Genomic DNA, 24996 nt, shown 5'->3' with positions numbered 1-24996 from the left:
GTAAGGGCAGAGGGTGGAGTGGGAACTGGGTGGAGGAAAGCTATGGGGGGAAAATGAGGAACAACTATAATAATCTGAACAATTAAGATTTAATTCAAAAAATATTGTAATAACTATGTATGGTGTCAAATGGATATATTTATTGAGATCACTTAATAAGTTATGTAATGTCTAATTACTGGGATGTACATCTGAAACTAATATAATGTATGCCAATTGTAATTGAAAAATAAAATAATACAGTATACAGATGACGTATTATAGAATGCACACCTTAAACCTACATAATTTTATTAACCGATGTAACCCCAATAAAGTCTACTTATTTCTTAGTGATTTTTAAAATTTTTTATTGACTTCAGAGAGAGAAAGAAAGGAGAGAGAAAGAATCATCAATGATGAGAGAGAATCATCGACCAGCTGTCTACTACATGCTTTCTACTGGGGATCAAGCCCGCAACCTGGGCATGTGCTCTGACAGGGAATCGATTCTCTTGATTCATAGGTCAATGCTCAACCACTGAGCCATACCCAATAAATTCAATTTAAAAAAGGAAAAGAAAAATGAATTAAAAAATAAAAGATAATGCTTGGCCAATGTGGCTTACTTGGTTGTCATCCCATGCACCTAAAGGTTGCTGGTTTGATTCCTGGTCAGGGCACATTCCTGGGTTGTGGGTTCAATCCCCAATAGGGAACATGCAGTAGGCAGTCAATGGATGTTTTGCTCTCACATTGATGTTTCTCTCTCTCTCTCTCTCTTTCTCTCTCTCCCTCCCTCCCTCTCCCTCCTTCTCTCTCCAGAAATCAATAAAAAAAATAGATGAAATACCTGAGACATATAACAGGTTATATTTTACAAAAACATTTTATTTCAGTCTTGTAAAAATCTCTACAAGCATGACCTTTCTATCTCCACTTTATGGGAGAGAAACACAAGGATCTTAGAGGTTAAATGATTTGCTAAGGTCAGAAAGAAGAGGAGCAAAACCAGAACTCAAATTGGACATGAGGCTCAGATTTCTTTCGTAACACCACAGCAGCCTTTACATATTTTCCCCACAGCAATCTCTCAGTTTCTTATCCTGTTTTCTTTTTATTTCAACTTCTTGTTCACTTCTCACTTTCTAGGAAGCCCTATCCCACCAGGATGATTGTTACTGGACAGGGGACTCTGCTCTGACCAGGTCTGCTTATGGCCAGCTGGTAGTGTGTGGGTTCCTGACTTTGTGCAGGAAAAATTTCACAACATGAGTCCAGGTGAATTTTAGAGAACATTTATTAAAGCTGGGGACAGTGAAACAAGGAAGGGCCTAGGCCAGTGGTCGGCAAACTCGGCTCGCCAGCCACATGCGGCTCTTTGGCCCCTTGAGAGTGGCTCTTCCTAACCTAAGGCTTAGGAGTACCCTAATTAAGTTAATAACAATGTACCTACCTAAATAGTGTAAGTTTAAAAAATTTGGCTCTCAAAAGAAATTTCAATCGTTGTACTGTTGATATTTGGCTCTGTTGACTAATGAGTTTGCCGACCACTGGCCTAGGATAACAGGAGAGGGACTAGGTGGGGAAATGAGTCTAGATAGGGCTGCTTTAGCTCACTAAGAAGCCAGAGAAAAGAGGGCTTTGGGAATAGGAACTGCTGCTGCCCATTGCTGCCCTATTTCTTTAAAAAATGATCTTGGTATTTTGATGGAGATTGCATTTAATCTGTATATTGCTTTGGGTAATATGCACATATTCACTATGTTGATTCTTTGAATACATGGACATGAAATATCTTTCCATTTCATTGAGTCTTTTTCAATCTCTTAATAATGCCTTGTAGTTTTCACTATATAGGTCCTTCACAATCTTTGTTAAGTTTATTTCTAGGTATTTTAATCTTTTGTGGTTTTTTTTGTGTTTTTTTAAAAATATATTTTATTGATTTTTACAGAGAAGAAGGGAGAGGGATAGAGAGTTAGAAACATCGATGAGAGAGAAACATCGATCAGTTGCCTCCTGCACACCCTCTACTGGGGATGTGCCTGCAACCAAGGTACATGCCCTTGACTGGAATCGAACCTGGGACTCTTCAGTCTGCAGGCCGACGCTCTATCCACTGAGCTAAACTGGTTAGGGCGGTATTTTAATCTTTTGGTTGCAATTGCAAAATAAAATTTTTTATTTTTTTTCTGTTTTGTTGTTAGTATATATGAAAGCAGTGAATTTTTATACATTGATTTTGTACCCTGCAACTTTACTATATTTTTTGCTTCTAATAGTTTTTTTGGTGAAGTCTTTAGGGTTTTCTATATACAGAATCATGTCCTCCATAAAAAAAAAAAAAAAAATGACAATTTTACTTCTTCCTTCCCAATTTGGATGCCTTTTACTTCTTTCTCTTGCCTAGTTGCTCTGACTAGGATTCCTAGCACTATGCTGAGTAAGAGTGGTGAGAGTGGACATCCTTGTCTTGTGCCTAATCTTACAGGAAAAGCTTTCAGTTTTTCACCGTTATGATTAGTTTAGGGTTTGTCATACATGGCCTTTATTATATTGAAGTACTTTCCTTCTATACCCATTTTATTGAGTTTTTAAATCATAAATGGATGTTACATCTTTTCAAGTGCTTTTTCTGTATCTATTGATAAGGTCATATAATTTTGTTAGTGTGGTGTATTAGTGCTTGATTTGTGTGTATTAAAACATCCTCATGCCCCTGTAATGAACTCTACTTGATCGTGATGTATTATTTTTTAATGTATTATTGTGTTCGATTTGCTAGAATATTGTTTAGGATTTTAGCAACAGCAGCCATTACTCTTTAAAAATGGAAGATACTTTTTGTTTCTTGCCCTGTATTGATTGGCCCTTTCCCTTCATGAAAAGTAAAATAAACTTCCTCTCTGCATCTCTTCTTTTAGTTGTGAATTCTTTCACAGCCCATGTCATCAGCAAAACCCTAACAACTTCCTTATTACTGTTTTCGCTGTATCCCAGAAGTTTTGATAATGTTGTACTAACATTCTCCTTTGTCTTTATATATCTTTTGATCTCATCTTTTATTTCTTCTTTGACCCAGTCATTTTTTAGTAGTATGTTGTTTAATCTCCACGTATTTATGGGTTCCTTTACTTTCTTTTTACAGTTGATTCTAATTTCAAAACATCATGGTCAGAGAATGTTTGATATAATTTCAATTTTCTTGAAATAAATTCAATTTATTTGCTAGTTTTGTGACCCGACATATTGGTCTATCCTTGAGAATGTTCCATGTGTACTGGAGAAGAGTGTATAATCTGATATTCTGGGATGAAAGGCTTTCTAAATGTCAATTATGTCCATTTGATCTTGTGACCCATTTGGGCCAGTGTGGCTCCTTGGTTGAGCATCGATCCAGGAACCAGGAGGTCATGGTTCAATTCCTGGTCAGGACCCATGCCCAGGTTGCAGGCTCTATCCCCAGTACGGGGCACGCAAGAGGCAGCTGATCAATGATTTTCTCTCCTCATTGATGTTTCTATCTCTCTTGCCCTCTCCCTTCCTCTCTGAAATCAATAATATATATATAAATTTTTTTAAGTGGGCAGAGGACCTGAAAATACATCTCTCCCAAGAAGACATACAAACAGCCAATAGATATATGAAAAGATGTTCAACCTTACTAGCAATTAAGGAAATGCAAATCAAAACTACAATGAGATACCACTGCACATCAGTTAGTGTGGTTACTATCAACAAGACAAGCAATAACAAGTGTTGGAGAGATTGTGGAGATAAGGGAACCCTTATTCACTGCTTGTGGGGATGTAGACTGGTACAAACACTTATGGAAAGCAGCCTGGTGATTCCTCAAAAAATTAAGACTAGATCCAACAATCCATCTCCTGGGTATATATTGGAAAAAGTAGAAAACATGCATTCGCGAAGATAAATGCATCCCTATGTTTGTTGCAGCATTATTCACAGTGGCCAAGACATGGAAACCAAAGTGTCCCACAGTAGAGAACTGGATAAGAAGATGTGGTACATATACACAATAGAACACTACTCAGCCATAAGAAAGGATGAAAAATTGCCATTTGCAACAATATGGATGGACCTTGAGAATATTATGCTAAATGAAATAAGTCTATCAGAAAAAGCTAAGAACCATATGATTTTACTCATATGTGGGACATAAACTGAAATTCATGAACACAAACAGCAGTGTGGTGATTGCCAGAGAGAACGGAATGAGGGGTGAAGGAGGTCCTAATATATGGTGATGGGAGAAGATTTGACTTCGGGTGGTGGGCACACAGTGTAATATACAGATCTTGTAATGTAGAAACCCACACCTGAAACCTATGATCATATTAACCAATGCCACCCCAATAAATTTAGTAAGAAAAGAAAATAAATAAAATACAATGCCCTATGTGCCAGGACATTGTACTACATTTTACATACATGATTTCATTTAACATCCACTTTAAGTTAGAAACTCTCATATTTGACAGATGAGAACACTGAGACTTAAAGGAAAATGGCTTCCCGACAGTCCCGAGACTACGAAGCCACGTGACTGCTATTCCAAGCCAGCGGTCTTCTGCCAGAGGCAACTGTTTTAGCCACCACACTAGCTGCTTCGCAAACCTTGTTCCTTTGAACAAGGTATTTTCAAAGTAGGAACTATGAGGTCTAACACTAAGACAAAGCATTAGCAATTTTTTCCCTTTGATAGTTGATTCAGTCATTTCGGCCCCTCATTTAGTAAAAGTTACAATCCATAGAACAGCTTCCTTCTGAGGCAGCAAGCTCCTGGAGTATAGAGACTATGTATCTATACTAAATAACTCTTTCATAATATAGCATAGACACTTTGTCAGCAATACTGAGAGAGGAAACAAAATTGGGTTGTTTCTTTAATAATGCTTATTTAATTCCTTTTTGTGAAATTTATCTTTTCTTTCAAATGACATAGAAATAATTTTTTTAAATTGTTTATTAAAACCAAACACTGCACCCTGGTTGGTGTGGCTCAATTGGTTGGAACAGTGGTTGGCAAACTGCAGCTCACAAGCCACATGCGGCTTTTTGGCCCCTTGAGTGTGGCTCTTCCTAAGCCTTAGGGGTACCCTAATTAAGTTAATAACAATGTACCTACCTATATAGTTTAAGTTTAAAAAATTTGGCTCTCAAAAGAAATTTCAATCGTACTGTTGATATTTGGCTCTGTTGACTAATGAGTTTGCCGATCACTGGGTTGGAACATCATCCTATACACTGAAAGGTCTCAGGTTCAATTCCAGTTTAGGCACATACCTAGGTTGCAGGTTCAGTCCCTGATCAGGGCACACATGGGAGGCAACCAATCAATGTTTCTCTTGCATCAATGTTTCTCTCTCTCTCTAAAAAAATCAATGAAACTGTCTTTGGGCAAGGATTAAAGAAAAACAAAAGCCAAAGACTACTACAAATGTAGGACCCAAGGGCAGGAGGGTTTCACAGACAATTTGCCTTACCTGGTTCTTTTCTCTCCTCCTAGAGATTCCAGAATACCCTTTTAAAGAGCTACAAGAATACATATACAATCTATAGAACTCAACTTTAATCTTTTGAGAAATTTTTAATTTACTGTTGTAAAATTCAGGAAAAAGATCTATTGATCGATCAATATAGATATGTCAAATACATATATTGACCAATATAAATATATGTATGTATTTAAATTTAAGGATAAATAAAGTGAGAGTACAACAGCCAAATTCTTGGTTTTAAAAAAGGGTAAGAGCAAGTCACTGCTATTATAGGTGCTAGCCCTTACACCTGTCATCAGCTATCCAAGGAGTAGTCTGACTACTGGCATTCAATGGGCATGGCAGCTCCCTTCAACTCTCCAGTGAGTTTCAGGTCCAGAACATTTTCAGTCCTTGTCTTGTTTATCTGTTGATGAGGGGTTTCTAGGAAGATTTAGCAGTGCTTCAATTTTCTTAATATCATCCTTGGGTTGATTTTTCTGTAGGCTACTTTCAATTTCTTCAGGGAGGAGCTCAGTAATTTGTAATCTGGCTTTCCTATAATCAAAGAATGAAAAGAATATATCAAGTACTGTTCTGCTTTTTTAGTTCATAGAATTATTTTTTAAAATATAGCACTTGCCTTATTCTCCCTGCAACTTATGAGCAAACACTGTTCCTTGCACTTAAATACAATGACTTTCTTCTCTCTCTAACCTGTTTCACTCACAAGCCAACTAGAATTCTCACATTACCAAGATGGATATTGCTGCTGTGTCAGCAGAGTTCTTGCAGGAGCAACATGCAGGAGCTGAAGCACCCTAGCTAAGGTGTGAGCCTTGCAACCTGGCTATCCTCTTGCCCTCGGGATCAGGGTACATGAGTCCCCTGACACTCTGTTAAACTCTCTATTGCCAGACCTTTCAGAAATTGCACAGAGGTTGTAACAATGGTAATCCTAGTACAGAAAAATCAGATGGGACAACACTATAGATGTATATACGTATACACAAGGAATTAAAATCTAATTTCTAAATAGCAGATAAGTTATTATTCTAAACCAAGCATTACTGTCTTCCTTTCTTTAAGTGATTATCAGGGTCACCTATGACTTTCTTTTCAACTCTTTACAATCACACTTGACCATTTCTTCTTCCATATGTCTATAGCTAGTTTTCTACATTTTCTACTCACGACAGCAATTTTTTAGACTCTCACTTTGCTTGATTCCCCTAGAGAAGTAGACAAAGATTCTTAACTATTTATTAGATTAATACTACTCAGAAATATATATATTTATATCCTATACATTTTTGTTACTATTCCCTTCTGCCAAAGTATTCTTTCATTCTGATAATTGTTGTTTTTACCCATTATTGAGGTTTTTCATTTCTGAATAACTGATCAACTTCTCTAATTTTCTTTTTTTATTGTAATAAAATTATTTGTTCATATTTTTCCAAATGCTAATTCTTCCATACTACATATATCAGATTCAAATAGTCAATATACTTTCCCTATCTTTCCAACTCCTTTCCCAAAGTTTTCTTTCTAGAAAAAGAAGTCTCTTATGATATCCAAGAACTAGAAATAAGGTAATGCTTTCAATTCTTCATAACATTAAATTTTATGTTGGTACTCAGAAGTTTAAGTGCTTTATTCTAGAACCTATATAACCGCATATCCCATCCACTCTCTTAGTATGGAGAAGAGAACGGAACAAAACAAACATATATTGAATATTGTGGTGTGATTCTGCCCTTAGAATGACTGAGAAAACTGAGGGCTTAAAGTTAAGAAAAATATCTAAGATCATAGACTAATTAATAGTCTAGCTAGAAGCATTGTTTTCAAGGTTTTACTGGCTCCAAAAATCAATGCTTTTTCTCCTATCGCACCTAAGTCATTAAGATACTGTTGTAATTGACTAGTTATCAATAATAGGAAAGGAACAAAGGGAAGTCAGGCCAGACATTATAGGCATGTCATTTGGGCAGCTTCACCAGGAAGCTGTAATTTTACACTCTCTGGGAGCCAACAAAGAGGAGACAGACACATGCCCAGTAAAGTTAAGGTGGCATAGGGAAGGTACTTGTCTGTCAGTCACACCTGGGAACAGAGATCTTTGGCCAGAATGGGCATGGCCATTGCAAGCCCACAAAAATGTGGGACTACATAATCTCCTAAACAAAGGAATTCTCTCTCTTGTTGCCTCTCTTGGCTTTCTAGCATTTGCCTGTGTTTCCTCCAAAGACATGTGGCCCTGTGGACCCCACATGCAATGGACTGATGGACTGGAGCAGGGAAACACAAGTTGAGCTGGCCTGAAACTGAACTGGACTGTGCAGACGTGGAACAGAAACTCTGGACACTGGTTTTGATTTTAGCTCTACTGAAACCCAAGCTATACTTCTTCTATGACTGGACTAAGGGAAATGGGACTTTGGAAACTCAGGAATTTAATTCCACACTAATAAAAATCACTCATTCTCCCATGCAAATCTCAGAAAATTCCTTTTCTCAGGATATTGCAAGAAATCCACCCCCACGAAGACCTAGTGGGGATGAGGACCCCCCACTTCCACCTGTAACACTTGGACAACAGTTTTACAGATATCAAGAATTCCCATGTCTCTGTGTGTGTTTAGCACAAATGGAAGTTTCGAATAAAAATCTGGGGGAAAATGACTGCTTATCTACTCAACTATCAATGCAGCAGGTGCAGCAAATGTCATCTGAGGTACCCAGGAAGCTGAACCCTGAGAATTATTTGTACAAGGAACACTAAATGGCAGCCGGTTATGTTGATCTTACAAAGAACCAGCATGAAGTCTGCTGTCAGTCTGACTACTGGCCCAGGGAATGACTACATGGGACCGATGAAAGTTTTCATCTTCCACAGTGGTATCCAGTCCATGTCCAGCCACCACGTCTACCTAACTCCTCTGCAGCCACAGCAAGAAGCAGAATCTTTTAAGTGGAGACTGAACATGTTCCACATTGTTTATAGATATATGTGTACACTAGGATACCACCTTTTACATCAAGTCAAGTAAAGTTCACTCACTGCTATGCATTTTCTTTATATAATTTCCTTATGCAGTCGAAAATATAGGAAAAGAAAAAACATGCAACCAAAGGAAATTTACATTTTAACTTTAAAAAAATGTATTTAAGGAAAGATCCTCATCAGATTAAAAATAAAATTAGTGTCTTCCATTTTTCTAATCTCCTTAATTAAAAAGATGAGAAGACCAGGTAGGGTACAAGTTGAAGAACTCAGTAAAAATAAACTTTTCTTTGAGCTGAATCGTTTAAGAGAACAGCACTATGAAAGGCCTAGTTTTAGCATGTTCCTTACCACTCTTCCTGTTTCAGCTCTTGGAGTATTTTTTTATCCTTCTGTTTTCTCTCCTGAATCGTCTCACCATAGTACTTCTGGAGTACCATCAACAGGCTCCCGACAGGAGTACTGCAGAAGAAGCAGAGGGGAAGCTTAGGAAAAACAAGCCATTAGATCAGGCAGGATGTGAGCATCTCTGCTAAGACACAAGCAACACCAACTGAGCCACTTGTTCGCTGATAGGTACGGGAACATTTGACAATTAAAGTGTCCCTGTTGAATAAAAAAAAAAAAATCAAGGTAATTTCCTTCATGGTCTGAACAACAGAGGAAAAACAATAATGGTATCTTCCTAAAAGTAAGTGACATGCATCTGGTCTATAAATTGGCTGTTTTTAATGAAAATTAACCAGGAAAATATATATTTGTGACAAGCTCTAGTAAGTAGCTATATACTGAAGGTTTCTCAGAATAAAGTTAATATCTAGAATGTACCAGATCCTCTCAGGAGCAGGTATTTTTGGTTGGAGGAGGAATGCTACAACTTTTGGGGTTGAAGCCACCAAAACATCCTGAAATTGAATCTCACCCACAATTCCAATAGTTATCTACTAAGAAACTGATTTCCATAAAAATTATCACTGCAAGGAAGAGGGTTTCATTCTTGCTTTCTCAAAGAAAAGGATTTTTTTTAAAAAAAAACAACAACAAAATGGCAGCATAGGTAAATGCCTGTACTCACCGTCTCCCACAGCCACATCAAAATTACAACTAAAATACAGAAAAACCATCATTCAGAACCACCTGAAATCTAGCTGAATGGAAGTCCTACAACTAGAAAAGTAAAGAAGAAAGCACATTGACATTGGTAGGACAGGCGGAGGCCTGGAATGGGCTGGTTCGACACCTACGTGTGGCAATTTTTTTAATCAGGAGGGATATCTCTGCTGCAGAGACCTCCCGTGAGGAGCAAAGAGTCCCAGCCCCACACCAGACCCCTCAGCCCAGGGTTCCAGTGATGGGGAGAGAAGTCCCCATAACTTCAGGCTGTAAAAACCAGGCCTGGGGTGAGGTGGAAACCGAGTGGAGGAGAATAATAGGGGGGGAAAGGGAGACATCTGTAATACTCTCAACAATGAAAATATGTCAAAAGGGGTTTTTGGCTCTGATATAACTTAAATTTACTCTGGCTACAACTTAAGTAGGCTAATTTAAAAAATTATCTTTGCTAGGTGGAAATGATCATTGACAGATGAATGATGAAAATGTTAATACAATGGAATGTTACGCCACCTTAAATAAAGAGATCCTGTCATATGATATAACATGGATGAACTTCAAGGACATTATGTTAAGAAAAATAAGCCAGTTACAAAAAGTCACATATGATTCCACTCATATGAGCTATCTAAAGTGTTCAAAATCATAGAAACAGAAAACAGAAAGGTAGTTGCCAAGGGCTGAGGGGCAAGGAGAGGAAGAATTAGTGTTTAATGGGTACTGAGTTCCAGTTTTGCTAGATTAAAAAGTTCTAGAGATCTGTTGCATAACAATCTATACTAATAGAGGAATATGCAAATTGTCCAGGACACCATCACAGTAACAACCAGCAGGCTGCGTGGGGGTTAGTGAGGGACCACCAAACGACTGAACAGCAGGCTGCGTGGGGTGACCAGGCCGGCAGGGGGGTTAGTGAGGGATGACCAAAGGACTGAACAGCAAGCTATGTGGGGCGACCAGGTCAGTGGGGGGGGGGGGGGGGGGGCAGTTGGGGGTGAGCAGGCTGGCGGGGTGGGAGCAGTTGGGGACGACCAGGCCGGCAGAGGGAGGCAGTTGAGGGCAACCAGGCCAGCAGAGGGAGGCAGTTGAGGGCAACCAGGCCAGCAGAGGGGGGTAGTTGGGGGTGACCAGGCCAGCAGGGGAGGCAGTTGGGGGCGACCAGGCCAGCAGGGGAGGCAGTTGGGAGCGACCAGGCCAGCAGGCAGAGGCAGTTAGGGGTGATCAGGCTGGCAGGCAGGTGAGCAGTTAGGAGCCAGCGGTCCTGGATTGTGAGAGGGATGTCCAACTGCCGGTTTAGGCCCGATCCCTGGGATCGGGCCTAAACCGGCAATTGTGCCGGAAGCCGGTCCATCCTTGCTGCTTGACACAGTCACTGCAGGAAAGAAACATCTGCACAGCATGTTTCAAGGGACCTGGCATATATAGCATATTGTTCTTAATATGTTTGCTCTCCTTAGCGCCATGTGTTTTAACCAAGGTCACCTCTCTGAGAAAGGTTGTTTCCCCAGGTAGGGATTTTTCCCTGAGGTTAGGGAGGGGATACAACCCCTTAATTAAGTGTCAGGCGGGTAGTTAAGCTACATAATCTTTACTCCCTGGAATGGAGATAAGAAACGCCCTAACCTTTGTAATAGAAATTGACAGGATTAAAATCGGCTGGTATAAATACGAATGTAACAAGACAATAAACATCAGAACCTCATGAGATCCTAACCAGAACCTAGCCAGAGAACATGGCAAAAGATCCTGGACAGAATCTGGCTACAGAACTTCACTGGAGAACCTAGACAGAACATGGCCAAAGAACCTGGATAGAACCTGGCTAAAGAACCTGGTGACTGAACCTGGCTGGAGAACCTGGAGAACCTAGCTGGAGAACCTAGCGAGAGAACATGGCACCAGAACTTGGTTGGAGATCCTGACCAGAACTTGGTTGGAGTTCCTAACCAGAACTTCGCTGGAGATCCTGGAGGGAGAACCTTGCTATGCTGATGAACTGAAACCAGTTTCCATGTCATTCATTCTTCGCCGACTCCGTCCACACCTTTGGGGACCCCAGGACCTGCTGGGGCTGGACACCAGCACAATTGGACATCCCCCAAGGGGTCCCAGATTGGAGAAGGTGCAGGCTGGGCTGAGGGGATATTCCCCCACACACACAAATTTCGTGCACCAGGCCTCTAGTGTGAATATACTTAACACCTCTGAACTGTGTGATTAAATATGGGTAAGACAGTAACTTGTTTTTTTCCCCCACAATGAAAATAGTTTAGTTTTGTTGCTAGCTTCAACAATTCTTATATTAAGAACCTGGTATACTAACAATACAACAAAAATAATGTCAGCAAGATTATGAAATGCTAAATTCAAAAAAAAATTAGTTAAAAAAATCTATAAATCTATAGTGTTACCACCCCCTGAAAAGGGGGTGGGAAAAGGGAGTGGGCAGAAGGAGGGGAAGGGAGAAACCTTCTGTCCAAGTTAATGCCATCTAAAAAGAACAGAAGAAATGATGGAATAGCTAATCAATGTTTTGTCTTTGTAATAACTGATTACAGCATGAATCATTAAAAATCACTAGAAGCAGCTGGAAAACAGGCTATTCAGACTTTCACTCCCACAGAGTACTTAACCAGAATGGGAAAAAGATACCTATGCAGTAGAAAAATTTATTAGAAACCCAATATGCATGCAGAATTCTAAAAAGTCTCCCTAAATTATCCTATCCTGATACCCCAACTGTGAATATGATGAGATATTATGCCCATGATTGTATTACATTACAAGGTAAATTGATTTTACAGACATAATAAAGATTATTAATCAGCTGAATTTGAGTCACTCAAAAAGGAGATTATCTGTGTAAACCCTTTCCAAGCAGAGCTTTCCTGGCTAGTGTTAGAGTGGAAATCAGAGAGATTTTTTTTTTTTTTTTAACATTTCTCAGTTTAATTTCTAATACAATAAATATAAATGATGTAATTCACAAAGATAAAAGCTCTTGGAGGCCCTCCATTATTAAGTCTGTAAAGGAATTCTGAATACAAAACCTTTGTGAATCACTGGTGCAAAACATGAAGTTACTGTGAATCTCAGCTTTAAACTGAAGGGCCTGGGCCAAACGGTGGGCATTCAGACCTGTCTTGGTATTGATCGATGTTATCTATTACATAAAATTTATTGAATGTTTGCTCTCTGCCAGGAAGGTGAGGCTTGATGTATTGTCAGGAGCCAGGTCATGGGAAGCAATTAGGTACTTGGCCAGGGTTTTGAATTTACCTGAAGGACTTTAGTACAATGGTTGCAATACCATTATTAGCAAGACCACAAGGTCCTGCTTCTTCTGAGCTCCAGCACCAGGGCGAGGCTTTGGGGGACCCAGACACATACGAGGAGGAACTGGATTGTCTGGCATCAGGGGTGGCTTTCTCCCAGACGGAGGTGCTGGCAGGGATAATTGTTCTATGCTCCGACTGCCCCAGTCAGGGCTGCTGGCAGCCATTTCTCAGTCACAGAGATTTGAAGCATGAGAAGCATTCAACATGCTGGTTGCTAGTTTGAACATGGAGGGATGCTGTAAGTTGGAATGTGAATGCCAATAAGGACTTCCCTCTTATTGCCACAAGGATTTTGTCAACAACCTAGTTTGGAAACAGATTCTTCCACAGAGCCTCAAGATAAGAGCCTGACTGGCCAATACCATGATTTCTGGCCTTGTGAAACCTTTAGCAGAGAACCCATTCAAGCCTACCCAGACTTCTGACCTACAGAACTATGATATAATAAATGGAACTTTTCTACATTAAAGGAATCTAAAAAGACACAATTACTAAATGCAATATACAAATGGATCCTGGGTTTAAAAAAACTTATATACACATATTATTGTAATAATTAAAGACTTTTGAATATAGAACCTATCTTAAATAACTGTATTGAACCAATGCTAAATTATGTAGTGTGATATCACTGGACAATGTTCTTTTTTTTTTTTTTTAGGAAACGGATCATTGCGCAGAAGAATCTTCAGTGGATGGGATGTCATGGAAGCCAAGAAAATATAGAGTTTCAAGACGGTGGAATTAGCCCTGGCTGGGTCACTCAGTTGGTTGTGTTGTAGGCAGTTAGACACGAGCAGAGCAAGGATGATAGACCAGGTACAGAAGGTCACCAGGGTGGAAAGTCCCAGGGGACTTAGCCCCCAGGGTGACTTTTCCTCCCCTATCATATCAATGGTCCTACAGTTTGGACCCCCCTAACCTTCCCTCCCTCGAGATAAGATCTAGGCCTCAGTTGTATGTCAGCTCCAGGCCCAGAAAAGCAACAAAACCAGACCACAACCCCAGCTGGTTTGGCTCAGCGGATTGAGCGTCGGCTTGCGGACTGAAGGGTCCTGGGTTTGATTCCAGTCAAGGGCAAATGCCTGGGTTGCAGGCTTGATCCCCAGTAGGGGACATGCAAGAGGCAACCGATTAATGATTCTCTCATTGATGTTTTCCACTCTCTCCCTCTCCCTTCGTCTCTGTAGTCCAGTGATGGCGAACCTATGACACACGTGTCAGAGGTGACACACGAACTCATTTTTTTGGTTGATTTTTCTTTGTTAAATGGCATTTAAATATATAAAATAAATATCAAAAATATAAATCTTTGTTTTACTATGGTTGCAAATATCAAAAAATTTCTATATGTGACACGGCACCAGAGTTAAGTTAGGGTTTTTCAAAATGCTGACATGCTGAGCTCAAAAGGTTCGCCATTACTGCGTAGTCAATAAAAAAAATATATTTGAAAAAAAAAAAAAAAAGACAAAACCCCATGGCTTGTGCACTGGACCAACTACACTGAATAATGACCTCCTGCCCTGGCACCAACCAATCCATCAGTGGAGACTTAGACCCCATTGGTAGTCATATGGTTTGGACCAAGACCCCCTCCCTTTCCTCACCGGAGATACCATCTATACCTCAGGTTGTATCGCAGCTCCAGGGCCAGAGAAGCAACAAAACCAGCCCCAGGACCAGCTGCATTGAATAATGACCCCTTGCCCTGGGAAGACCAATCAATCTGAGGACACCTAGATCTTGAAAGGGGAAAACTGCTGAATATTCTATTGAGCTCTTCCCCTGGGACCTCTCCTAAAATCTCCACCCTTAAAACCCTTAGGATGGAGGGCCCAGTGCATTCTCCCTCCGAAGAGCAGGCCCTCTTGTCTTTCCCTTTCCCTTCTCCCTCCCCCTCTCTGCCCCAGGCATGTTACCATTAGCTTCCTCACTCCCAAGCTCCAAGGGCCCTTCCTTTACCTCTATAACTTGTTTCTGAAGCCCTTTTCTCCTAGGAATTGCTTCTTCTTCCTCTGTGATTTACCAAATAAATGTTCTCTTACAGTTTAGGTCTTGGCTCTGAATTCTTTCCTAGCCAGAACCCAAGTATTTACCCAGTTGGTAAATATCTCCTCCTCTTCTATTTTCAGGGAAAGTTTGTGTAGAATTTACATTATTTCTTCTTTAAGTCAATTTTTCAAAACTTTATCAGTGAAGTCGTCTAAGCTTTCTTTTTTGGAAAGTTTTAAACTATAAGATAGATAGATAGATAGATAGATAGATAGATAAATTTAAATTTAGGAGAGGAAGGGTGAGGGAGAGAGATAGAAACATCAACGATGAGAATCATTAATTGGTTGACTCTTGCACGCTCTTACTGGGGATTGTGCCCTGACCAAACCGTGACCTCCTGGTTCATAAGTGATGCTCTACCAACCACTGAGCAACACCAGCTGGGCTAAGATTTTTTTTTTTAATACACATGGACTATTTGGATTGTTTGTTTCTTCCTCATGAGCTTTGGTAGTGTGCAACTTTTAAGGAATTTGTCCATTTCAGCTAAGTTGTAGGATATCTATCTATATAAAAGCCTAATATGCTAAGTGTCCAACTGTTCAACCAGTCACTATGATGTGCACTGGCCACCAGGGGGCAGACGCTCTAACCAGTAGGTTAGCTTGATGCTGGGGACTGGCTGATCTGGACTGGGCCAGACGGGCTGGACATGCCCTGGAGCCCTCCTGCGGATCCTCCCCAGCCTCTAAAATATTTCTTCTAATTCATTTGCTTTCAATGTGCACGAATTTGTGCACCGGGCTTCTAATAAGGGCATAAAATATTCCCTAATATTTTTTTTCATACTTTACGTGACCTCAGGATCATCAAGTTGTCCTCCTTTTTATTCCTATACTAGAGGCCCAGTGCACGAATTCATGCACAGTTGGGTTGCTCAGGGTAGCCTGCAGGAATCGGGCCCCAGCTTGAGCCCCCAGCCTTGCAGCCCCAGCTTGCACACCCAGCCCCGCAGCCCCGCCTAGCACTCTGCCTTGGCCTGGCACTGCCCCCTCACCTGTTCCACCATCCCGCCTGCAGGGTGATTGGTTGGGGCTGGGCCCCCTGCCCGGCTCCCTCAGTGCTTGGGAGCTGGGCGGCAGCCCTGCCCCTCACTGCTGGTCACCATCTGCAGGACAGACGGCAAGGCAATCGGGCCCGTGCTCGCACCAGCCTTGGTCTGGTGCCGCCTGCTCACCTGCTCCACCATCCTGATGCGGTCCTGCCCTTGTCAGGGCCCATAGGGGCTGGCAGCACCTCCACTGCCCCCTGCTGCCAGCACCTCATCGCTGATGCCCGCCATGTTCTACACCGCCCCCTGGTGGTCAGTGCACATCATAGGGAGCGGTCGAACCCCCAGTCAAACTCCCAAGGGGACAATTTGCATATTAGGCTTTTATTATATAGAATTGATCATTTGTTTTCTCTTTTTTACTTGGTTGGTCTAATTAGCAGTTTATTAATTAATCTTTTTAAAGAACTTATTGATTCCATGATGTTTCTGTATTGATTTTGTTTTCAATTTTATTAATTGTAACCTCTCATCTTTATTATTTTCTTCCTTCTGCTTGTTCTGAGTTTAATTTACTTCCTTTTACTAATTGGTTAAGATGGAAGCTTAGATTACAGTGGGGCCTTGACTTACGAGTTTAAATCGTTCCGTCGGAGCTCGTAACTCAAATTACTCGTATGTCAAAAGAAAAAGTGAACGAGTGAGACACCTGATGCTGGGCTGATGTTGTGGTGTTCACTGTGACGTTCACTGCGCTAACTAGCGGTGGGGTATCTGAAGCTGGCTCGTAACCCGAATTTTAGCTCGCAACTCAAAGCAAAAAATTGGCCGAGAGACAGTTCGTATCTCGAAAAACTCGTTAGTCGGGACACTCGTAAGTCAAGGCCCCACTGTATTAATACTGACTTTCCTTCTTTTCTAAGACGACATAGGGGAAAATGTATCCTACATGGTTTTGCATATAAAAAGTTAAAACAGTAAAATTTATGCTGTGTTTAAATAGTGTCACTGAAGATAAAACTGCATTCTACATATAGGGTTATTTGTTCAATTTAGGCCCTTGTCAGGAACTAACTAAATCTTGCTTTCAAAAGGCCATAATAAAATGTTTCTGTTTATCTATGTAATTCAGAAAGGTCATAAGGATAAAGCACACCATAAAAGAGTTATAAAATTCTTGGCATTATACACTTTTAAAAAAGCATTTTTTTCAGAGCATACTAAAAACCAGCATCTGTCTAATACGGATCTTAAATTACTTTGAAGAAACGCCAAGGGACCAAAAAAAGGAGGGGTGGGGCTTTCTTTACATACCAAATCTATCACAGCCATCAACTTATAATGTAAGTACATCTGAAAGGAAGACCTCCATAAATGATGATAGTTTATGTTAGTCAAAGCATGGATACACACATACAAAAATGGTCTATCAAGCCCTGGCCGGTTTGGCTCAGTGGACAGTCGGCTTGTGGACTGAAGGGTCCCAGGTTCAATTCCAGCCAAGGGCACATGCCCGGGTTGTGGGCTCAGTCCCCAGTGAGGGGCGTGCAGGAGGCAGCCTTATCAGTGATTGTCTCTCATCATTGATGTTTCTATCCCTCTCTCCCTCTCCCTTCCTCTCTGAAATCAATAAAAAAATATATTAAGAATATATGTGTGTGTGTGTGTGTATATATATATATATATATATATATATATATACACACACACACACACATACACAAAAACAAAACAAAAACAAAAATGGTGGAGGAAGCAAGATGGCGGCGATATAGGCAGACGCGTCCCAGGTCTTGTCCCGGAGCAAACGGAGTAAGCAGCTGAAACTAATAACACCCACCCCGAATTGGCAAATTTACTCAGCTGGTGAGACGGCTTGCAGCCTGGAAGGGCAGACCTCCCCTGGAAAGGTTAAAAACCAGGGATCTGGGCAGGAAAGTTTGCCAGACCTGAGCCCAGAGGGTCGGAGGGAGACCGCATGGCAGACAGCCGCGTCTCTTGGGACAGACACAGACCCTGACCAGGGTAAGGAGTTCCGCGGGTTTGCTGGCGCCAGGAGATTTGAGATTTGGATTTTGTGATTGCGGAGAACTGAGACTAAAGGGGGCATCCTGAGGAACTGATCAGACCATGCAGTGCCCATAAGAGAGGAGCGTTTCCCAGACCATGCAGTGCTGCAGATCCAAGCAACAGCAGCCCCCTGATCACCGCAGCCTCCTGATCACCACAGCCTCCTGATCACCACACCCTCTGTCTGTGGAACAGCAACTGTACGTGAAGCCTCCCCCCACCAGCCAGAAGAGCCAACACAGCTGTGAACAACACCCACCAGAGGAGCTGCTGCCAACTGGAAAGCAGCTGCTACCGCAACCGTCTGAGCAGCAACCACAACCCAAGGAGCCCCTGCCACCCAGGGAGCAGCCACTGAACATCTCAACATCTACATATGTCAGCGAGATCAAACATGGGTAGGCAAAGAAACCCCCAAAGGAAAGAAAAGGAGGACTCGCCAGAAAAGCAGCTAAGTGAGACAGAGATATGCAACATGACGGAAAAAGAATTCAGAATAAGGTTCCTAGAGTACATGCACCACATGTTCAAGAAGCAAGAAGAAACAGATGAAAAACTCAACTACTTATGCAAGAAGCTAGAAGAAACAGATGAAAAAATCAACAACTTAAGTAAGTCCCAAGAAGAAATGAAGAGTGACATAGCTTCAATAAAAAACTCCATTGAAAGTATCAACAGTAGACTGGGAGAAGCGGAGGACCGAATTAGTGAATTAGAAGACAAGGAAGCAAAACACACTCAAACTGTACGGCAAATGGAGAAAAAAATTAAAAGACAGGAGGAGAGCCTAAGGGAGCTTTGGGACAACATGAAACGAAACAACATACGAATAATAGGGGTGCCAGAACAACAGAAAGATGAACATGAATTAGAAAACCTATTCGAAGAAATAATATCAGAAAACTTCCCTGAGGTGGGGAAGAAAAAAGTCACACAAGCCCAGAGAGTCCCAAACAAGGTGAACCCGAAAAGACCCACACCAAGACACATCATAATTACCATGGCAAATGTTCAGGATAAAGAGAGAATCTTACAGGCTGCAAGAGAGAGATGGAAAGTAACATACAAGGGATCTCCCATTAGATTATCAAATGATTTCTCAACAGAAACACATCAGGCCAGAAAAGAATGGACGGAAATCTACAAAGTGATGCAAAGCAAAGGACTGAATCCAAGAATACTCTATCCAGCAAGGCTATCATTCAAAATTGAAGGGGAAATAAGAAGCTTCACAGACAAAAAAGGGCTAAGGGAGTTTATCACCACCAAGCCAGCCATGCAAGAAATGCTAAAGGGACTGGTGTAAAAAGAAGAAATATCAAGCTCAGAAAGAAAACAGCCACACACACACACAAAAAAAGAAATGGCTACAAACAAATACCTTTCAATAATAACTTTAAATGTAAATGGACTAAATGCTCCAACCAAAAGACATCGAGTGGCTGAATGGATAAAAAAACATGACCCATACATCTGCTGTCTACAAGAGACCCACCTCATTAGAAGGGACTCACACAGACTGAAAGTGAAGGGATGGAAAAATATCTTTCACGCAAATGGAAAGGAAAAGAAAGCTGGGGTAGCAATACTTATATTGGACAAAATACATCTCAAAGTGAAGGCCATAACCAGAGATAAGGAAGGCCACTTCATAATACTAAAGGGATCAATACAACAAGAAGATATAACCCTGGTAAACATATATGCACCCAATGCAGGAGCACCCACATACATAAGAAAACTTCTGGAAGATATCAGGGGAGAGATCGACAACAATACAATCATAGTAGGGGACTTTAATACACCACTGACATCACTGGATAAATCCGCTAGACAAAAACTCAGCAAAGAAACAGCAATCCTAAATGACTCACTAGATCAGATGGACTTAATTGACATCTTCAGAACACTTCACCCCACAGCTGCGGAATATACATTCCTCTCAGGTGCTCATGGGACATATTCAAAAATAGACCACATATTGGGTCACAAGCAAAGTCTCCACAAATTCAAGAAGATTGAAATCATAAAAAGCTTCTTCGCAGACCACGATGGCATAATGTTAGAAATAAACTACAATAAAAACAACCCAAAATACTCAAACACTTGGAAGCTGAATAGCATGTTATTAAATATTGATTGGGTTACCAATGAGATCAAAGAAGAAATTAAAAACATCCTGGACACTAATGACAATGAAAACACAACAATCCAAAACCTCTGGGACACAATGAAAGCAGTCCTGAGAGGGAAGTTTATAGCTCTACAGGCCTATCTCAAAAAACAAGAAAAAATGGTAGTCAATCATCTAACTCTACAACTCAAAGAATTAGAAAGAGAGCAACAAGAAAACCCCAGAGTGAGCAGAAGGAAGGAGATAATAAAGACTAGAGCAGAAATCAATGAAATAGAGACCAAAAAAACAATACAGAAAATCAATGAAACCAAGAGCTGGTTCTTTGAAAGGATAAACAAGATTGACAAACCCCTAGCCAGGCTCACCAAGAAGCAAAGAGAGAGGTCCCAAATAAACCAAATCAGAAATGATAGAGGCGAAATAACAACAGACCCCACAGAAATACAAATGATTGTTAAACAATACTACGAGCAACTCTACTCCAACAAACTGGACAACCTGGAGGAAATGGACAAATTCCTAGAAAAATACAACATTCCAAAACTCAATCAGGAAGAATCTAAAAACCTCAATAGGCCAATAACTATGGAAGAAATTGAAGCAGTCATCAGAAAGCTTCCAGCAAACAAAAGCCCAGGGCCAGACGGCTTCACAGGGGAGTTCTACCAAACATTCAAGGAAGAACTAAAACCTACCCTCCTCAGACTACTACAAAAAATTCAAGAGGAAGGAACGCTTCCAAGCTCATTCTATGAAGCCAGCATCACCCTAATACCAAAACCAGGTAAAGACATCACAATGAAAGAGAATTACAGGCCAATATCCCTCATGAACATAGATGCCAAAATCCTCAACAAAATCTTAGCAAATCGGATCCAGCAGTACATCAGAAGGATCATACACCATGACCAAGTAGGATTCCTCCCAGAGATGCAAGGATGGTACAACATCCGTAAATCAATAAATGTGATACATCACATAAACAAATTGAAAGAAAAAAACCACATGGTCATATCAATTGATGCAGAAAAAGCATTCGACAAAATCCAACACCCATTTTTGATAAAAACTCTCAGAAAGGTGGGAATAGAAGGATCATACCTCAACATAATAAAAGCCATATATGACAGGCCCACAGCCAACATCATACTCAATGGACAAAAACTAACACCATTTCCCCTAAGAACAGGAACAAGACAGGGATGCCCACTCTCACCACTCCTGTTCAACATAGTACTGGAAGTATTAGCCATTGCAATTAGGCAAGAAGAAGAAATAAAAGGCATCCAAATTGGAAAAGAGGAAGTAAAACTGTCCTTATTTGCAGATGACATGATATTATACATACAAAACCCTAGAGACTCCATCAAAAAGCTACTAGACTTAATACATGAATTTGGCAATGTAGCAGGATACAAAATTAACCCCAAGAAATCTGAGGCATTTCTATACACCAACAGTGAACTTTCAGAAAGGGAGATCAGAAAAACAATCCCATTTACCATCGCACCAAAAAAATTAAGATACCTAGGAATAAACTTAACTAAAGAGGTTAAAGACCTCTACTCAGAAAACTACAGGACGTTGAAAAAAGAGATAGAGGAAGACATAAACAGATGGAAGAACATACCATGTTCTTGGATTGGTAGAATCAACATCATTAAAATGTCCATACTACCCAAAGCAATCTATACATTCAACGCACTTCCCATTAAAATACCAATGGCCTTCTTCAAAGATCTAGAACGAACTCTCCCAAAATTCATCTGGAATAAAAAAAGACCCCGAATAGCTGCAGCGATCCTGAGAAAGAACAAAGTAGGTGGGATCTCAATGCCAGATATCAAGCTGTATTACAAAGCCACTGTTCTCAAAACTGCCTGGTACTGGCACAAGAACAGACATATAGATCAGTGGAATAGAATAGAGAGTCCAGAAATTAGCCCGAACCAATATGCTCAATTAATTTTTGACAAAGGAGGCATGAACATACAATGGAGCCAAGATACTCTCTTCAATAAATGGTGTTGGGAAAATTGGACAGACATATGCAAGAAAATGAAACTAGACCACCAACTTACACCATACACAAGAATAAACTCAAAATGGATAAAGGACTTAAATGTACGACAGGAAACCATAAAAATTCTAGAAGAATACAAAGGCAACAAAATCTCAGACATATGCCAAAAACAATTTCTTCACTGATACAGCTCCTAGGGCAGTTGAAACTAAAGAGAAACTGAACAAATGGGACTACATCAAAATAAAAAGCTTCTGCACAGCAAAAGAAACCATCAACAAAACAACAAGAAAACCCACCTCGTGGGAAAACATATTTGCCAACGTCATATCTGATAAGGGCTTAATCTCCAAAATTTATAGGGAACTCATACAACTTAACAAAAAGAAGATAAACAATCCAATCAAAAAATGGGCAAAGGATCTAAATAGACACCTTTCAAAAGAGGACATTCAGAAAGCCAAGAGACATATGAAAACATGCTCAAAGTCACTAATCATCCGAGAGATGCAAATCAAAACAACAATGAGGTACCATCTCACACCTGTCAGAATGGCCATCATCAACAAATCAACAAACGACAAGTGCTGGAGAGGATGTGGAGAAAAAGGAACACTTGTGCACTGCTGGTGGGAATGCAGACTGGTGCAGCCACTATGGAAGGCAGTATGGAGGTTCCTCAAAAAATTGGAAATGGAACTCCCATTTGACCCTGTGATCCCACTTCTAGGAATATATCCCAAGAAACCAGAAACACCAATCAGAAAGGATATATGCACCCAGATGTTCATAGCAGCACAATTCACCATAGCTAAGATCTGGAAACAGCCTAAGTGCCCATCAGTAGATGAATGGATTAGAAAACTGTGGTACATCTACACGATGGAATACTATGCTGCTGTTAAAAAGAAGGAACTCCTACCATTTGCAACATCATGGATGGAACTGGAGAGCATTATGCTAAGTGAAACAAGCCAGTCAATGAAGGAAAAATACCACATGATCTCACTCATTCATGGATAATAAAGACCATTACAAACTTTTGAACAATAATAGATACAGAGGCAGAGCTGCCTCAAACTGATTGTCAAACTGCAGTGGGAAGGCCAGAGAGAGTTGGGGGGCAGGAGGGAGGGGAGTAAGAGATCAACCGAAGGACTTGTATGCATGCATATAAGCATAACTAATGGACATAAGACACTGGGGGGTAAGGGAGGGTAGGGGTTTGTCAAGGGCGGGGGGCGGGGGGGGGAAAGGACACTTATGTAATACCCTTTGTAATACTTTAAGTGAATAATAAAAATAAATAAATAAATAAATAAATAATCCTAAAAAAACAACAACAAAAAAAAAAACAAAAATGGTCTGTCAGGTCCTAGCTGGTTTGGCTCAGTGGACAGAACGTCAGCCTGCAGACTGGAGGGTCCCAGGTTTGATTCTGGTCAAGGGCACATGCCTGGGTTGTGGGCTTGATCCCCAGGAGGGGGCGTGCAGTAGGCAGCCGATCAAGGATTCTCTCGCATCACTGATGTTTCTATCTCTCTCCCTCTCCCTTCCTCTCTGAAATAAATAAAAATAAAATTAAAAATTGTCTATCAGCAAGAACAGCTTGGAGGTATGACTCATCTAACTAATCCCAGAACATTTTCATCTCCCCAAAAAGAAAACTCATACCTATTAGCAGTCACTTCCCCATCCCCAGAAACATCGATGTGAGAGAGAAACATCAATGGGCTGCTTCCCACATATACACCCTGACCAGAGATTGAGCTGGCAACCTGGGTATGTCCTCTGGCCAGGAATCCATCAGCTACCTTTCAGTGCACAGAATGACCCTCAACCAACGGAACCACACTGGCCAGGGCACATATTTGCCTCTTCTAGATACTTCATATAAGTAGAGTAGTACAACATGTGGATTTTTGTCCTGGGTTTAATCAAGGATTACTCATATTGTGGTGTGAATCAATACCTCATATTTTTATGACTGAATATTATATAGTATAGTTATAGCACATTTTGCTTATTGTCACTGGACAATGTTCTTATCCTGGGAGATACACACTGATGTATTTAGGGATGTAGAATTATGAGGTCTCAAATGGTTTAATTGAAAAGAAAAGGAAACATACACACATTCACATATATACAGAGAGATGGACAACAAGTATAGCAAAATGCTAACAATTGGTGAATTTAAGTGAAGGGACATATGGGTGTTCAATGTATTAATTCATTCAATGTACTTTATTATAGGTTCAGAATTTTCGAAAGTAAAAAGTAAGACTTTTTTTTTTAATTAATTAAACTAAACAAATAAAGCTGAAACTTTTTTAATAGAATGTGCTTAATTTTCTTATTCCTTTTTCCTGCTCCTTATAAGGACCTTTGTTCAAACTATAAATAGTTTCAGATGTTCGTGATATTTAAAGAGTTTTCACCCAATGAAAACTGGAAGTAAATGAATAATTGGGGTAGAGTTAGAATTGGAGAGTCAAAGCTACTATCAATATAAGACTAGAGATCTTTGTTCTTTAGAAATGAATGAGATGTTTAACAGACCAGGCATTAATGAAAGTTGTGTTAATTCAGAATCAAACCATGTTAACACTTACCCTAGCAAGGCGCCAATTATGCCACCAGCTACGAAACCAGGCAGACCTAAATTTATTCTAAAAAGGCTTCCTGTGACAGCTATTTAAACAAACACAGAAAACAAACACAGAAAAACAGTATTATTAAGTCATCTTTAAGCACTAGAATTCTATTTAAA

At 40.4% G+C, this 24996-nt stretch overlaps 2 protein-coding genes across 3 annotated transcripts in view; one reads left to right on the top strand and one right to left on the bottom strand.

Annotated features, from left to right (window-relative positions):
* Positions 1 to 15998, top strand: part of CD80 (CD80 molecule) — a 55745-nt gene extending 39747 nt beyond the window's left edge. The window contains exon 7 of the mRNA XM_070406251.1: positions 13606 to 15998. The gene's annotated coding sequence lies outside the window, so the exon portion shown is untranslated. The remainder of the gene's footprint in view (positions 1 to 13605) is intronic.
* The window catches only part of TIMMDC1 (translocase of inner mitochondrial membrane domain containing 1), a 37329-nt gene continuing 13139 nt past the window's right edge, over positions 807 to 24996 (bottom strand). For both annotated transcript variants that reach the window (XM_070406252.1, XM_070406253.1), the window contains exons 5-7: positions 24839 to 24917; positions 8845 to 8955; positions 807 to 6041 (exon numbers count right to left, since the gene is read on the bottom strand). In XM_070406252.1, the coding sequence (XP_070262353.1) occupies positions 5891 to 6041; positions 8845 to 8955; positions 24839 to 24917 (341 nt within the window). In that variant the 3' untranslated portion in view covers positions 807 to 5890. The remainder of the gene's footprint in view (positions 6042 to 8844; positions 8956 to 24838; positions 24918 to 24996) is intronic.

The sequence above is a fragment of the Myotis yumanensis genome, unplaced genomic scaffold, assembly GCF_028538775.1.
Source record: "Myotis yumanensis isolate MYYU_CA2020_CCGP unplaced genomic scaffold, mMyoYum1.0.hap1 SCAF_2, whole genome shotgun sequence".
In the NCBI taxonomy this organism is placed as follows: Eukaryota; Metazoa; Chordata; class Mammalia; order Chiroptera; family Vespertilionidae; genus Myotis; species Myotis yumanensis.
Note: the sequence above shows the minus strand (reverse complement) of the source record. Positions and strands in the feature narration are given on the sequence as shown.